We start from the raw sequence: 16,705 nt of genomic DNA on the forward strand, positions 1-16,705 counted from the left end.
TTTACCCCATAAATTAGGACCCGAACCCTTTTAACTCAGCTATGGTCATTCGAAATATACAAATCACAAATTCTGTACATTTATGATAACTTTGAGATGGGAGCAGCCCAACACATCGGAAAAACAAGGTTTTTGATCACAAGAGTGTTGAGACTTGATCTCAGTTACAGGGAATCAGATAATACTTTCTTATTATTTTTTTTCCCCCTTCCATTTTCTCGGCAACCAAACATAGCCTTGAGGCCTTTCGGGATCATGCACCTCCCATCTTTTGATTGGTAAATAAACGACAACACCAGTATAACAAAGTCCAGAAAACAAAATATACGGATCCGCAGAAAAGCCTACAATCCTCCTCATGGAACGAGAAATTAGAAAAAAAAAGGAGGGTTGAGACGCCCCATCTCACACCCATTTACATTTCATCACCATCTGAAAGTCTGAACAAAATACTTTGTTTCCCAACTTACATGTGTTAGCTAGATTGATGTCAGGACTCACAACCCATCTTCATGTGACGAGGGAGAAAGAGGGGGTTTGGGACTAGAAATGCCAGACTGAGAGGTCAAAATAGATGGTGTGGATGCCACTTTACATTGCTACTGATAGTTAATATTGGTCGGAGTAGTGAGTCCATACAAGAAACTCCGGCCATAGAACTCTGATGCCGCAACCGCCGGCAGGTACATGGCTGTGGAAGGAGGAATGAAGTTAGGCGGTAAGCTGGAAAAGCTGCCGTTGTTAGATTGAAGTAGTTGGTAGTACTGATGGGTAGGGGATAGAGTGTCAAAAGGGAGTCCACAGGAGATGGGATTGTGGACGCAGCTGCTGTTGCTATTGCTGCTAGGTTGGGGTTCTCCATCTCTATCACTATCTCTATCTCTATCTCCATCTCCATCTCTACAATGCTCAATCTCCAATATGGTTTCCTCACGTGAAGCTGAGGCCTCGAGGGAGAGCTTAAGGCGTTTGGCAGCGCCACCAACAGGAAGAGCGCTGTTTGCAATGGCATCCACATCATATCTGTTCATCTCAAAGTTGGTCACCGCATTCACTCCTCGGAACTTTATGGCTGCTATATCATATGCTTCTGCTGCTTCCTCTTCTGTTCCTGATATCCACCACCCAAAGCCTCAATTCATTACTTGTTTTTCTAACTTAAATACTAGTATGGTATAAGTTTGAGACTCCCCAGAACTATTAAGTTGATGGAATAGGAGTTTACCAAAGGTGCCCAGGTAGAGATCTTTGTTGCCTGCTACTCGGCCTATCCTGGCTTGCCATCTGCCCTGTTGATGATGCCTGCACCATAGATATCATATTTAACCAAACAGAAGGGAAAGACCAAACACCACAACCAAGTGATTACCAGTTATTGATTTGAGATGTATTATAGTTAACTCTTTATCTCCATCTTTACCTTGTGACACCTCTGTAAATGGAAGCTCCCCTTGAGAAACCACTGCTTTTTCTGGCAGAGGAAAAGAAATTAATGTCTAATTGGAACTCATGGCTATTCTCCAGAGAGAGAGAGAGAGAGAATCGTGGAGCCAGCAAATGGGTTACCTTCTGAGGGATGCAATGAACTCTTGTCTAGTCATGTTCTTCATCTCTTCCAATTCTTTGGTATAGTTGGAAACCTGGGAGGAAAGAAATAATGTGTAAATGTCCAACTGAAGGAAACTCCATGCAATCAAGCAGACTCAAAAACACATCTCACAGACACGTGTGTGTTTGTGAGAGAGAGAGAGAGAGAGAGAGAGAGAGAGGTTAAGTACAGGGAGATTGGTGGTGGCAGTGGGACCCCAGTACTTCAGGGCAGCAAGATCATAAGCCCTAGCTGCTTTCTCCTCCTTATCATACCCACCTGATCATTATAGTCATAAAACATCCAAGATTTTAATCAAAACATCATTATCGTCACTATTAATTAGTACCAATGCATAAATCTGTATTTTGTGCGATTATTAAAAGGAAACTATTGCCCCCTCACATGGGTTTTTTTTTTAATTCTCTCCTACCCAGACCATGTAGGCCCCATGTAGATTATACCATTCCCTGTCCCGCCAATGGTGTGTGAAAGATTCCTTCCAACATCACCCTCCTATCAGGAAAAGGTTCTCTAAGCCACGGGGTAAGATATGCTAGTGCCTATCTGTCTTACTCCTGCTCACATGAAATGACCTCGCTGCCCTATTATGTACGATATTATTTTACAGTACATCATTAGAGCACTTTATGCCCGCTTGCTCAGAGAACCCTCTCCCTCAAAGTAATTTAGAAAAGCAGGACTATTTATGGGTTAGAAATTAGTTTTACATTTACTGTAATATGACAGGGGAGTGATTTTCTTAATAGTTCTACTTGAAGCAATGCAAGGACTTGATACATTTACAATTGATTAATCTGAAAGTAAACAACTTGGTTAAAAAAAAACGAAGACTGAAATAAACTTTGAACTTACCCAAGTACACTTTATTCACAATAGTGACCACCATAACAGCCAAAGATATATCCAACATTTCATGCACAAAAGAAGAGAAAAAAGTCAGTAACAAAAGAAAAAATTAATTTCCCATCTCACAAATATTTTTAAGACACACCAAAGAAATCAAGAGACTTATCTACACATTGCATAAAAAATTGGACCAGGCAGACCATAATGGGGATTTCGTCTGATATTTAAAAAAGTTACTCTACCCTATTCCCAACCTATTAAATCCACTGAGAATGCTATCCAAGTTATAAAATCTTGTATCTACATCTTAATCCATATATCATAGTACATGAGTTCCCATAGAGAAGGGCAGGGGGTCTTTTAAATTTTAATTCTAACAAATGTTTTTCCCAAGAGTTTTAAACTCGGAATCAGGAATCAGTGATCGCTTTTTCTGTCCCGGTAGAATCAGTCCCAAAAACCCCAGAATCAGCCCCAGTTCTGAAACTCAACGATCCAGCCCCCCAAAAACCTTGAATAAGCCACTCAAAAATGGCCAGAATAGGGACAATCGACTGATCGAATTCCAATTCTTAAAATTGTAAGTTTTATTTCCTGAATCATTTTATTTTGAAGTGACCAACCGGACCAAAAGGGTTTATAACTTTAAATTCAGCCACGTCCCACACAAGTGCCGAAGCATGGTTCTAAGTATAACTATCGGATCACCTATGGGCAATCCACATCAGTTTGGCAAATCTCTGATCCCAAATAGCTGGCCAATACCATATCAGTTGAATAGTATGTATCAAGGGTGAAAAAATAAAAAATAAAAAATCGTTTTTTTAGGAAAAGCAAGGGTATTTCTGTCCAATATAGGTGATCCAATACCAATTTATCCCGATACTATAACGATTTTGGGAATGACCGGTACCGATTCCAATACCATGCACTAAAACCATGAGTGGGAAGGTCCCTGGGCCCAAAACCTTGAAGAATTTGTTTGGTCAATTCAAAGACACCCAGCTGGATACCATGGCTGTATAGATCTCTCTCCCCCTCTCTCCAGCTTTTGCTGGTTTAATGTCTTGACAAATGACAACCTACATAGTCATAATTCATAAATGTAGGCCTTCAGACCCATGGTGAAGGGAGTCAGACTCGAGAAGAGAACATATAATATTCCCTTTCCTGGTTTATGATATATGAAAAAGCCCCTCCACCTTTCCATTATTTTCCCAACACCCCCCACCCTCGAGGAAAAAAATACAAAAAAGCAAAAAAATAAAAATAAAAATAAAAATAAAATAAAAAGCTAAAAAGCTACAACATCTACTTAAAGTCTGAATGATCAGTTGCATCAAAGGAGAATAGTATGAAACAAAGAAACCAGGAAGAGCTATCCAAAAGGATGAAAATTTAAAGATCACAGAAGAAGGAGAACATTTCCTAAAAATATAAACCTTTAAAGAATAAAAATAATATAAAAAGTAACACAAATAGGGAAAAGAATAATGAAAAAGGAATCCAGTAGTGTCTGAAACTGAGATCTGAGAAGAAAAAAGAAATGGTAAAGACAGAAGAGTAAGGTCATCATAGTCTTTGACGTTGTAAAATCATGGCCGTCGTGTCAATAACTTCTTTATCAGAAAAAAAAAAAAAAAAAATCCAGAGATCTGATCTTGTCAATCACAAAAATGACCACACAGACATCACATGCTCTGAAGACTAAACTTAAATAGGAGAAGAAGAAGAAACAACTTTAAAATTGAATCTAACAAGAAAGAAAGAGAGACATTCATGAACTGAAGAAAGAAATGGCGGCATGGGTATTACGTAAGAAACAAAGAACTGACAAAAAAAAAAAGTAAAAGTAAAGAATAAGCATGGGAGAGGAAGACAATGCAAGATCTCAAGAACCCATTATCCAAAAAATGGAGATCATCCCCATTCAGATTCTGAGTTCTACTAAAAATCTAGTTTTTGATAATCAAAGTTCAAAGGGTACTGTCAATCTTTACCTTGACGACCTTTCCTGCTTTGCCCTTCTCTTTTACAGCTATTATCCCAGAGATGTGCTTCATATCTTCCCGTCCACCTGTGCCTGCAACCACCACCACCACAAACCCTCATCAGTCGAGAAAACTTATGATTGGAAAATAGTAGAGAAATGTTTATGTTTGTTTACTTTGTGACGCCTCTATAAACCGAAGTCCTCTGTCCAAACGTATCGCTCATCTTCTTCAACGATTCTGAATCGGCCGGAACGACGACTTTCTCGGCGGCAGAGCTCTGGCTGACCGCCAGCGACAAAGCCTGTGGGCTTTCTGAGAAGAACAAGTCGTGGTTACCCCTATCAAGATTTGAGTTACCTTGAAAATCGCCACATGCGAAATGGGTTCCATTCACCGAGACAGAATCCTCTATAACTTCTGATCCCCCGGAATTAGAACCAGAGTAGGCTTGAAACCTGGCTGGTACAACAGCAAAGTTCTTAATAGGTTCCTGGTCGCCCAAGAGACTCAGCGATGAGGAATGGTGGCCGTGGCCATGGTCATGGCCGCCGCCGAGGAAGTCTTCGAGCTTTGGTACTGTTTGATGTTGGATGTGATGGTTGAAGTTCGCAGCTGGGACAGGGAAGGAACCAGAAAAACTAGTAGCCACTTTGATTTCTTTCACATCGTTGGTCTCTTCTGTATATTGAGACTTTAGGTTTGGCCATTCTACAACAAACAAGAAGGAAGAAGCTTAGAATCTCCATTAATAGAGTGGAAGGAAATAGTAGTGAGAGCGATATACATATATGTATATATATATATACCATTTGCATCGAAGGCATCAAAGTAGTAGTGATTCTGAGTAGAGTCGGTGGAGCTATCGAAGGGCATGAGCTGAGGAAGAGAGAAAGAAATCCAAGTACTCGCCGGAGCCATTGCTGATGATCTATACTTCTAGTAGAAGCTCTCTAATATAAGAAAAGATAAAGTGGGAACCAAAAAGACAGTTAATGTTTTATCTAAGAGAAGAAACCTTATCCATTTCCGATACTTCCCATGTTAGTATCAAAGCAGAAGCTCTCTCTTCTTCCGTTTCTCCAATAATATTCCAGAAACCCAAAGAAAAAAACAAAAGAAGAAGATAAGAGCAAGAAAAAAAAAAAGAAAAATTCAAACACCCATGAAGGATAGTAGCTCCATATCGAATACTGAAGAGAAGAACTGAAAAACCCAGAAACCACAGGCTTACAGAGATTTTCCTTTCACAAAATTGGAGATAACCCGTGCCCAGTAAAAGAAAGTATAAACAAATGCAGAGACTGTCAATGAGAGAAAAAGAGAGGAGAGAAGAGAGAAGAGTGAAGAGGAAGAAGTAATTCAAGAAGTAATATAAGAAGGGTGGTAGGTCACCAAGTGTAGGGTTTTCATGTGGAGGGTTTGGCGGTTCCTTCGAAGTTTGATTGAGAGAGAGAGAGAGAGAGAGAGAGAGAGGTGTGTCTTACTGTCCATGTGTATGTATATATATATATTTTGTTTCAGTTTCTGATAAATTCTTGCAGCTAGAGAGAGAAAGAAGAAAAATTATTGTCTGGCAAACAAAGTCGCGGAAGATCGGGCGGCGTACTGAAAGAGTAAGAGACCGATGCAGATGTTGCCACCCTCTTCTACTTCATTCTTCATTCTTTGTTATTGTTAACGTTGTGTTATAATGACAATAATGCCACCACTCATTACCAAATTTTACCTATAAAAATTCGTTCACTTCAATACAAGCCCATGATAAATAGGACGATGTGTACGAGGGTATTTGAGTCATTTAATTTTTTTATTACGTGGCAGTCCACAATCGAGGGGACTAATGTTTGACTTTGTCAAGAGGAGAGAGGAGAGAGAGAGCAGGGGCTTCGGGTTGGATTTTAGCGCCCGAAAACAGACCAGTGCCGTGAAATCCGGGCACTGAGGGCCCTGTTTTCCCGCTCTGTCTTTTCACTTTCCCCCATTTCAGATTTTGTTTTTTACGAATTTACCATCCGGAAATCACATGATAAGGCATGAAATTAGGGGAAAGAGTTTTTTTTTTTACGGCCAGAAAAAAGAGGTATATTTTTCCCTTTTCTTTAGATGGAGAAAAATGAGTTAAAATATTTTCGACCAGTAATTTTAAAAAAAGTTAAGGTATGTGTTTGAATGGTTTTAAATAATCCTTTTTGGTTTGATTTAAGTTGGACGGAATTTGTTTTTAGCGTTTGCCAAAAGAAATTGTTTGTAGCATGCATGCACCAGCTCAAAGTGAGCCTAAGTTTGGAAAAATAAAATAATCTTTTCTTTTCAAAGAGGGTAGGGACTGAACCATAGAGAGCAAAAACGGAAACGGATAAAAAAAATAAAAAAATAAACAGACCTTATAGGTTTTAAAAAGTAAATTTTTTCAAACAATACTGGCAAATAAATGATAAAAAAAATAAAAAATGGTAAAAAAACGAAAAACGAATGGTACGAATTTTAAATATGTAAATTTCAAACAAACGGGACCAAAAAATTGGTAGAATACTTGTATAAATTAAGGAATTATTACATGAATACATGCATTTAATATTCAAAACAACTACAGTATCCAACACTAATGCATATATATATCTCATTTATTATTATAAGTTTTATGACATATAATTGAATATCATCCAATGCCAATTCTAAATTCATACACCACACATGTCTATGTTTTATTGATAAATGTTGCTCGGCTATAATGTTGTTCATTGTTGTCAACACACTTTTGGAGTAATGTATGTTCAGTTTGAGTTAGGAGTCATCACTTTATAAATATTTTTCAGCAAATGTATCAGTTTTTATTTCAATTTCGGGATCCATACATTGATATTGAGTTAAAGGTGATATCATGAGAAATATAGGCCATTAAGTTAGCTTCAAGTCAGCGAAATAATCAGGTCGATTATAGTTCGGGAGAGAGAGATATGGTAAATTAAGTAGACATTATGTTCAACAAGTTAAGTCCTAAAAAATGCCAAAAATGGAACGTGTTTAAAACTCTTACTAACAGTGGGCTGAACTCGAATACGGAGCAGGGAGAAATGACTATCCACATCCCATGAAAAATGGAAATGAATTTCAAATTCTAGACAATAAGCAACTCTGAGGATCTACCGGTTGGGAGGATCTTGGCATCTTAGCTCTCTAGTCATTGGATGCTCATTATTGCCTATTATCTTCTTATCAAATATTTTTATAAAATAGAAATACCCACCTTATTGATATTTTTAGGTGTGCTTTCAGTGGCATGTGAAAAATTCATGATATGATAATAAATAGTTGCCCCTTGTTTTAGGAGAGGAGAGAGACAGACATAGGGAGCACGTTGTGGCATAAGTTGCACTTCCAAATTGAGAACACTTTTAGATAACATAAAATAGGGGGGGATGGTTTCCTATAACGCACATGGTCCCCATGCCAATGGTAGAGCGTGTGGAAGGATTAATAGGAATGGGATTTTTGCCCTTAATGAGGAGCAGGGTGGTTATTTCACTCACTTCTGTGTTGGCGCATGGATCATATTGCATTTTAGGCTTATTTTTTCCTATAAATAATGGGGAAAAAAATATATTTTATCATATATTGTGTTTTCTTATTGATTCAAAAGGTTAGTACCTATTTTCAAAAACTCAAATAAAAACCGCCTAATAAAAACTCGATCTATTCACAAAGGTGCTAGTAAACCCTACTCTAGCATCTCTGACAACCTTTCCTTTTCATAAATATTTCAATGAAAATCCTTACTTGGATGTGCGCTCCTACACTCAAACACAAAGGGTGGTGAAAAGACCACCTTGCCTAAGTTGGTCTCGTGCTGATATAGTGGCCATACAATTAGGAGCAATACTCAACCCTAAATATTTTGAAGAGAAAAAAATACCATAATACTAGTGTGCAGATAGATACTTATGCACACTCTCTCACATTCTATTCATACATATAGATACCTATGCACATTCTGTCACATCCACATCCCATAGATACCTATGCATATTTTAAGAATTACAAATAGATACCTATATATATGATAGATAGGCACGTTTAGAGTCCGTTTATAATTAAATAGGTCCATAGCACATTTAAGACAACTCGATTAAAACTTGACACCTACCTACCTGATTACAAATTGTACCATGCCCCTCAAATCTAGACCCATTTAAGTAAACGGACATTCACAGTGCAAGGATTTCACATCGTCAGGCCCAGTTAAGCCGGACCAAGACCGGCTCAGCCTGACCGATTGACACCCCTAGATCTTACCATCTCTCCATTAAAACCTCCTATTGGACGATTTATCAAAGATCAAATTGACTCAGTACTAAGCACAGCACTACCTTCCAACCATTATTCAAAATTAATTAATCAAAGCAAGAACTATTTACTGAATAATCAAATTAACGAGGATAATATAGTAATTTCAGTTATAGAATGAAGATTTTGGACATATCTGAGATTTGTCAGGAAAGCAAACGGCTGTATATGTCCTTTTCTGGAAACATAAGGCATGGTCGTATATGTCTTTTTCCGGAAACAGAAACCACAACACAATTTCTAGAGAGAGAAAGAGATAGAGAGAGAGGGCACAGGACGCCTCTCTCTCCCTGGATCCAACCAGCAACGACAGTCTCCATTCAAAATCCAAATTTTTAAAATCTCACATGGAATTTAGGGTTTTGGAGTGTAGCAAAGGAAAAAAAAGCTCCATAGACTATTGGAATTGGCATTGCATGTTAGATTGTAGCAGAGAAACCAGAGCATATATAAGACGACACTTAACCTACGCACCCACCCACCTCCCCCCCACAGAACCATAGTTAACTTGTTTGTTCCGGACACTTGGGTGCAGCAAGTAGCGCTTTGCCCATTATGGTCTCTCTACGTACAAGCACGTGCGGAAAGTAAGACACCTGGATAGCAGGATAGGGACTGATAGCTGATAGCTATCCTTTTCGCGTTTCCCGTTCGAGTTTTTGGAACTTGGATCATCTCTCTATCTATTCATTCATGTGGGCTTGTTTGTCCACATATGCATTTTTCAATTTAAGGATGTTAATGGGTTGATTCGATTCAATTTTCGTTTATTATTGGATCAATTCGAAACCAAACCATCAAGTAGTTTTGGGTTCAATATTGATGGTTTGGTCTACTTTTTATTGGGTTTTTTTGTTAACGAATTGTAATAAACCGGTATAATGTCTAGTATCGGTTATACATTTATACAAAAGGAAATCAATAGCAAGATTCTAGTTTTTTTTTTTTTTTGTTTGATATATTTAAAATTTTTTATCAGATATAGTCTGTACATTTGTAGAAATGCAACCCTAAAAGCAATGCAGGAGATAATGAAAAAATAAGAACAAAACAATGCACAATAGGTTTTACAAGGTTTGATAAGATTACTTACGTCCTCGGTAAGATGAGATTCTGCTTCACAATCAATACAGAATAAGGTTACAACGCCCATCCTCACACCTTTCATAATTTCTTATAGAGAAGTAACTCTCGCTACAAATATATAGCGCAAAAACCCTAATATCGAAAGTACAAAACTACATTCAAATAAAAAAATCGTTGCTTGGTTGTGTGACCCTTGCATTAGGAACATGAACCAATGACAACAGGCAAGAGCATCGACATAAATAAAAAAATTTTATTTCATATAGGAGGGGTGGTAACTTTGTGCCCCTTTGTTTGGGTGCAGAGGCCATGCAACCAAACACAATTTTTTTTTTTTTCTCATTTTTAAAATGGAGGAAAGTCAAATAGAAATATTGCCAAGCTAAATAAAATATTACTAGCATATCCTCCATATCCTCCGCCAGTGGCTCAAAGAACCTACAGACAATTTTTGCCATGTAGATGTCAAGTGGGATTTTCATATTCTTGGGTTGTAAAGGTCACACCAATTTCTCTTGTTTCAATGCCAAATCATTCTGTGGTGGATTAATGTGATAAAAGGATCCATACCTCCTAGTACAAGCATGATAAGTGGTTAAGAAACGTGAATTTAAAGGTTTATTTAATTTTATAGAAATATCATTTTACAATAATAGAATTTAATAATATTCTTATATCTCTATCAATTTGAATTAATTTTTAGTTAGTAGTTTTTTTTAGTCAAAAGTTGATCATGAGGTTGAAATAAGGTGTCCTATCATGTTGATTCATCCATATTCACCATGTGACAAATTGTGATGAAAGATAAGTTTCCTAACCTTTTGACATTCTACATAGAAAATTTTCTTCTAGGCGAGAAAAAACAGGTTTATTAGAGGTGGATGATTGTTCACAACCTCTTTCAATTTGGAAGTTGTTACAATAATATATATATATATATATATATATTTTTTGCTGATAAAATAGAAATTTGTTGAATACTAACCTCACAAGGGAGGGGATATTTACATATGTCACGGTAGCAAGCTAGTTGGGAAAATAGGGGAAAGAGGGGGAGGGGGAGGGAGGCTGTGAATTTCAAATTACAAAATGCCTATGGTTAGAACCATAAAAGGCAAAACAATCAGCCATAGGGTTAGCTTGTCTATACACAAGACCGAACCTCACCTCTTGAAAACAGCTTCTGAGAAAAATTCAATAATACAATCATTTGACCATTGGTTACCAAATTCAAACAATTCCATTTAATATTTTTTCCAACTTGGTGACATTCCTCTCAGTTTTTGTTGTTTCTTCTTCTTTTGTTGACGGGAGTTACTACTTTGCTGATTTTCTTTAATAAAATCTTCAAATTATTGATCACAAAATAAAATTTCCATTTAATAACATTGCTTGGCAGTCCCATTGTTGAATATATATATATATATATATATATATTTTCCTCTAATAAATATCAACCATAGAATTTAATACCCTGACTAGACCGAGTAGGAGTAATTTCGACCTCATACAATAGGAGTCGTAGTTAATGATAATATTCGGTGAAGAATAATTTTTTTTTTTTTTTGGGGGGGTGGGGTGGGGTGGGGTGGGTGGGGGGTGGGGGGTGTAAGGGTGTTAATAGATTCAGTTTTGGTTTAAACAGTACATATCGGTTTGATTCACATTTATTTGACTAAAACCATAATTGCACCATTAATTAAATGGTTCCATTTTCTAAACCCGTGACCGTTTAGTAAATAGTTTGACATATTAACAATAGTATGTCTTAATTTGACAATCTAGTGCTATTTTTTTTGCATGACCATTCTCAAACATATAGAATTAATATTATAAAGCATCCAAATATGGCCTTCTACAGCATAAAATATTAAAATGACAGGTGATTTATCCAAAACACCCTATCTGTGATAACAAATAGTAACATATATGGATTACAAGTTCATGATCTAAAGCCTAAACTTGAACTGAATTGCAATAAATCATACAAAAGCAGGATGAAAACTTAACTTAATTGTTAATTGTTATACGGATTACTGCCCCTGCTTTATTTAATTGTTATACGGATAAATTGGATTAGTTTAAACAGTTTTAATTCAGTTTGAAACGAATGGGTTTTGCGGTTAAAACCGACCCGATCCGACCCATTTACCTAATTGGCCTAAAATTTGAAATTATAATCGTACCATTTATAAAATGATTTTACAATTTCGGTGTAAATGAATAGGTTCAGTTTTGATAAATGATTTTAGTTACAAATTCACATCCTTAGGGGTTGTGGGGAAGGATGGTCAAGAAAAACAGATGTGCGAAGAAAAGGTATGGATAAAAAAATTATAGTTTGAAGATAACGTGAGACCATATACATTCAAGCTGGCAAAGCCAACGCAACAATCACAAAGTCAAACATTAAACTGTGGTGTAGGAGGTTGTCTTGATTTCCCATGGGCTGAGGATCCTCCCCTCAACAATCTTCCTTTGAGCGAGAGAGGGTTCCTATCGTCAAACTACCCTTGAATGGGAAGCCACAACTAGGGATTAGCCATTGATCCATCTCCACCATCTCAATATTTTAGAATCTTAACCTTTCATATTTTTCAACATTTGAATTGAATTTGTTTCTTTATCAGTAAAAGAAAAAAAATTGAATTTGTTCAAAAATTGTCAAAGTTGAATGTTTTTATATATTTTTTTGAAAACTTTGTATTGCATGTACATAAATTATATCAAGTTTCAACTTATCGAATCAGGAGATGATGATATGAACAATATATTCGTAAAATTTGAAGATTAGGATGAGAAATGGTATTGGTGAAAAACTAAATATGCACAGTGAAAAGCTTCTCTCCGTTGATCATGGAAAAAACATTACTTATAATACAACGTCGCTCTTTGATTGAATTTCGATTTCAATTTTAAGGGACAATTTCAATTTTTGAGGCACCCTAATCTTTGAAATTTTCACTCTCTCTCTCTCTCTCTCTCTCTCTCTCTCTCTACAACCGACAATTTTTTACTGCTACCCAAGTTTTAGCCAAGTGGCTGCAAGCCTGCAAGCCTTGGCTAACAACAAAGAAATGGAATAATAATTCACTTTCCCTGGGGTTCACAAACATTAATCTAGATTTTAGTATTTTCTAAAATACCCTCTTAGATTTCATTTATAGTAAAAAAATCAGGCCAAAATCGATCAAAACTCTAGTAATTACCTAATTTTTTGAATTAGGAATCGAAAATCAAATTCAGCCGATTCCATTCTGAACCAAATCAACCCGAATCAATAATCCAATTACAATTCCTCAAACAAAGATAAGAACCCATAAATAAGAAGGTATATGACTATTCCGATACTAATTATTTGATTTCGTAAGATTTGGTCAGGTAGGGACTGGGGGTATCCTTCTTTGGGCAAGGCTTTCAGAATCTCTTAACTATGACACAACCTTACAAAGAAAGCGAAATGTAAACAATGGAAGATTATTATTATTAAAGGTTAAGTAAGAGGTAACGTGAACTATCATTATTACTATCATCTTAAATATACTAATATGGTACCAAACAAGACTAATAAATAGTTTCTTCTTTTCATGTTAGATCATAGATGGCAATAGCACTGTACTTACTACTTACCAAGTGATCCTTTCCTTCTCGTTAATAACGAGGCCGGTGCCTTCTTATCTTCCCTTTGTGGCCTCTGCTCCAACACGCGTCGTTTCTCTCTTTGGCATTTGACCGAACACCTCGTGTGCCTACATCTTTTGACTCATATTATTCTCTCTTTAGTCCTTCTCTCACGTGCACTTCAATCCTTTCTCATTATATTACAGTGGAGACTGGAGAGTATCTCTGCTATGGTCATTGAGATCTCTATTTGAGCCTTCATTTCGAAGAAAACACTAAGAAACCCCAAATGTGTACGAAGCACAGCATGAGTTGCCCAAGAAACCCAAAGGGAAGAGAGAAGTACAGAGTCATCAGACAGTTGGGCTCCACTTTAAAATCAAAGGGGAAGTAAAATGGAGACAAGATTTCATTTTTATGAGTTGTTTAGCTCTCCTTTTTCTCTGTTGCAGAGACTTTTTAATGGAGTTTTTATAAAGACAAGTGGACAAGAAGAAGATGGGTGGGTGACAATCAGGGGTGGATTTTCAGAAACACAACCTAATTCCATTATAAAATAAGAGGTACTGAAATCTGAATTGTCGGGATAAACTCATATAAAGTTTTCTTTGAGGTTAATAAGTCAAAAGGCAACCGATTTACATGACTTAAAAATCATAAATTTATACATGAAAGTGATTAGTTATTATCTTATCTTTTTTAAGTAATCCAATGCTTAGATTCTATTTTGAAGAGTTTCGATCCATGAAATTAGGACCTTCAAACTCATCCCCACCACATCCCCCCCCCCCCCCCCAAAAAAAAAAGAGGAAAAAAATCTATTGGATATTAAACTATCCAATATAGTTAGTATATTATGGAGATGATGGCAACATTGAACTCGACCAAAAATTTGCAGCCAAGCTACCCTAGGAGCCACTTGGCACTAGTAATAATTTCGCAAGTGTGTTAATTTGAAATCAAAATCAAGAATCATATCAGAACCAATTCGCTAAAATTTGGATCAAACCCATTTTCGTTGTACATTATAAAATCTTGTTCTGCCCCTTGTAAATGAATAAATTTCTAGGCAAAAGGAAAAAAAAAAAGTTCGGATACGAAGAGCTGAATTTTGGATTGATTATTAATTGAGATTAGGTAGTTTTGTGATGGGTTTTTCAATTGATTCAAAATCAAAAAACCAATAAAGAATTAGTTAAAATTAGAACCGATAAAACTTGTCTCATAGATCGACTCAAATATAAATGTTCATTTGTAATGTTTTCACTTGTATTTCCATTGGTCTCTATATTGGTGCAAGAAACCACACTTACTTTATGGAACCCTCTCCCTTAAAAAAATATATGATGAGTTAATACCATATTTGAGTGTTTGAGACTTTAAAGGCCCAAAACCATTTGGAAACTAGAACCAAGTCTAATCATAATTATAAAGAAACACTTATATTTGAGTGTATGGGACTTCGAGGCAAAAATATCCTCTGCAGTGAGCATTGGATGGTCGAGAGGACCTCAGAGTGCCTGCCCTGATGCTCTCAGTCATCCGATACTCACCGCACCAACCCACTCATTGCAGTGAATAATCCCTCGACTTTGAGTGCCTAACAATGTTAATGGAATCACACTTGGATTCAGATTGCCTCCTTTTTAACGAGAGAGGATCTTAGCTAGCTATGAACAAAAAATTAGGGCATCAAACCTCAACCTGTTAAACTCTTATTTTAATTAATCAATGTTTTTCTTAAAAAAAAAAAAAAGTCCGCTCTCAATGGAGCTCACCATTTTACAAATTACAATTTGGATGGATCCATGTGTCAGCTGACTCAGATGAAAATCGGCTGTGACGCCCGACTCCTTTTCCTGAAACATTGATGAGCTATCACTAACAAGGTTTTAAAACTTGGGATTAGCCTCCAGATCGGACTGGATTTGATAGAATTACCCCTTTATTTTTAAAAAAGAAATAGTGTTTTGGACTATTTATATCTTACCAGTGGATCGGTACCGATCCGATCTGGGTGACCCTGACCAACCCAATTGACTATGCTCGCTAGCGAGCGAGACACAGAGAGAGTTCTCCATTAAAAGTGCAGTGCACAGGGCCTAAATCCTATGTGAGATTGTGAGGCACACTGCAAGCCTATTTTAGAGAGAGAAAGAGAGAATTCTCCATTAAAAGTGCAGTGGACTGGGCCTGAACCCTATGCGAGATTGTGAGGCACGCTGCATGTCTATCTTTCAGCTTCACCTTGATAGGCATGGTACAGCGCCTTACCTTGTATGGATTCTAGACTCCTATTACCCAGGGGGCATTCTCTGATCCATTTAAGGCTTCGAGAAGGGTTACTTCGGTGTCCACTAGTTTCAAGTTTCAACTCCTGCATCGTTGGCCTTGTCAAATTAACCATCTTTGACTGAAGGCCCCCACAACCTTCATCTTACCTTTAAGGTCTACTGTTGGGGCTGTCAAATGGAGTCACTCCACCACGCACCAGCCTTGTCCTCCTAGCAATTGGAGGGTAATAAGCATAGGGATTCTTTACCTAGTAGGTAAAAAAATTGGAAGGTCATGGGGTCATGGCTGCCTATTTGAGTGCATAGAGGAAGGTAAAAAATTTAAAAAGGTTTTTCACCATCTTCCCTCACAGGAGCAACTAGGAAATTTCCTTCTAATTAGGTTCTGTGGTGCATTCGATCATTGGTTTCCAAAACCTATTTAGCATATTCGCAAACCTATCACAGATCCTCAAGGGCAGGCACTCTGTGGAAACAATTCTTGCTGCAACTAGAGACGTTTTGAGTATAGTTTTGCATTTTAGGACCATGTTTCTTTTCACCCATGGTGAAGAAAGAATCCCCTCACCCCAGGCATCTAAACCCTCTGATTGAACCTTGGAAGGATATTTGTGACGCGTTAACAATAGGACAAGGAAGTTAATGATGAACCCAAATTCCAATCATAGGTTCACATCACCAGGGGGTGAAGGAATTCTTCCTTGCCTATGCATGAAGGAAAACTTTGTCAAAAGATTTTATGACAGTACCCATCCCAAAGCTGCCCCTTTGCCATCTCTAACTGCAACATTGATGAAGGAATACATTAGAGGAAAGGAGATTTGGTCCCTTCTGAATAAGGATTCCCCACGCAAAAGAGTGTCTCCAGACACAACATCCATGAACTTGCCTCGCTGGAGGAAGAAAAA

The 16,705-nt window shown here is 37.1% G+C and overlaps 1 protein-coding gene across 1 annotated transcript; it reads right to left on the reverse strand.

Moving 5' to 3' along the window:
• Positions 1 to 250: 250 nt before the first annotated feature.
• LOC122073212 (AP2-like ethylene-responsive transcription factor AIL6) lies at positions 251 to 5,912 on the reverse strand. Its single transcript, XM_042637749.1, has 10 exons — positions 5,468 to 5,912; positions 5,259 to 5,380; positions 4,626 to 5,160; positions 4,459 to 4,541; positions 2,465 to 2,473; positions 1,779 to 1,867; positions 1,567 to 1,640; positions 1,421 to 1,471; positions 1,226 to 1,302; positions 251 to 1,111 (listed from the first exon to the last, which is right to left on the reverse strand). The coding sequence occupies exons 2-10, from the start codon at positions 5,368 to 5,370 to the stop codon at positions 600 to 602; spliced, it is 1,542 nt and encodes a 513-aa protein (XP_042493683.1). The 5' UTR covers positions 5,371 to 5,380; positions 5,468 to 5,912; the 3' UTR covers positions 251 to 599.
• Positions 5,913 to 16,705: the final 10,793 nt, after the last annotated feature.

This window comes from Macadamia integrifolia, chromosome 3 (genome assembly GCF_013358625.1).
Source record: "Macadamia integrifolia cultivar HAES 741 chromosome 3, SCU_Mint_v3, whole genome shotgun sequence".
Lineage (NCBI taxonomy): Eukaryota > Viridiplantae > Streptophyta > Magnoliopsida > Proteales > Proteaceae > Macadamia > Macadamia integrifolia.

Excerpts from the sequence above, each read along its gene's own strand:
- LOC122073212 (XM_042637749.1), bottom strand. The coding sequence starts at position 5,370 with ATGGCTCCGGCGAGTACTTGGATTTCTTTCTCTCTTCCTCAGCTCATG. Across the intron at positions 4,542-4,625 it reads GTTTATAGAGGCGTCACAAA|GCACAGGTGGACGGGAAGAT; the intron begins GTAAACAAACAT and ends TGGTGGTTGCAG. Across the intron at positions 1,303-1,420 it reads ATTTACAGAGGTGTCACAAG|GCATCATCAACAGGGCAGAT; the intron begins GTAAAGATGGAG and ends TCTATGGTGCAG.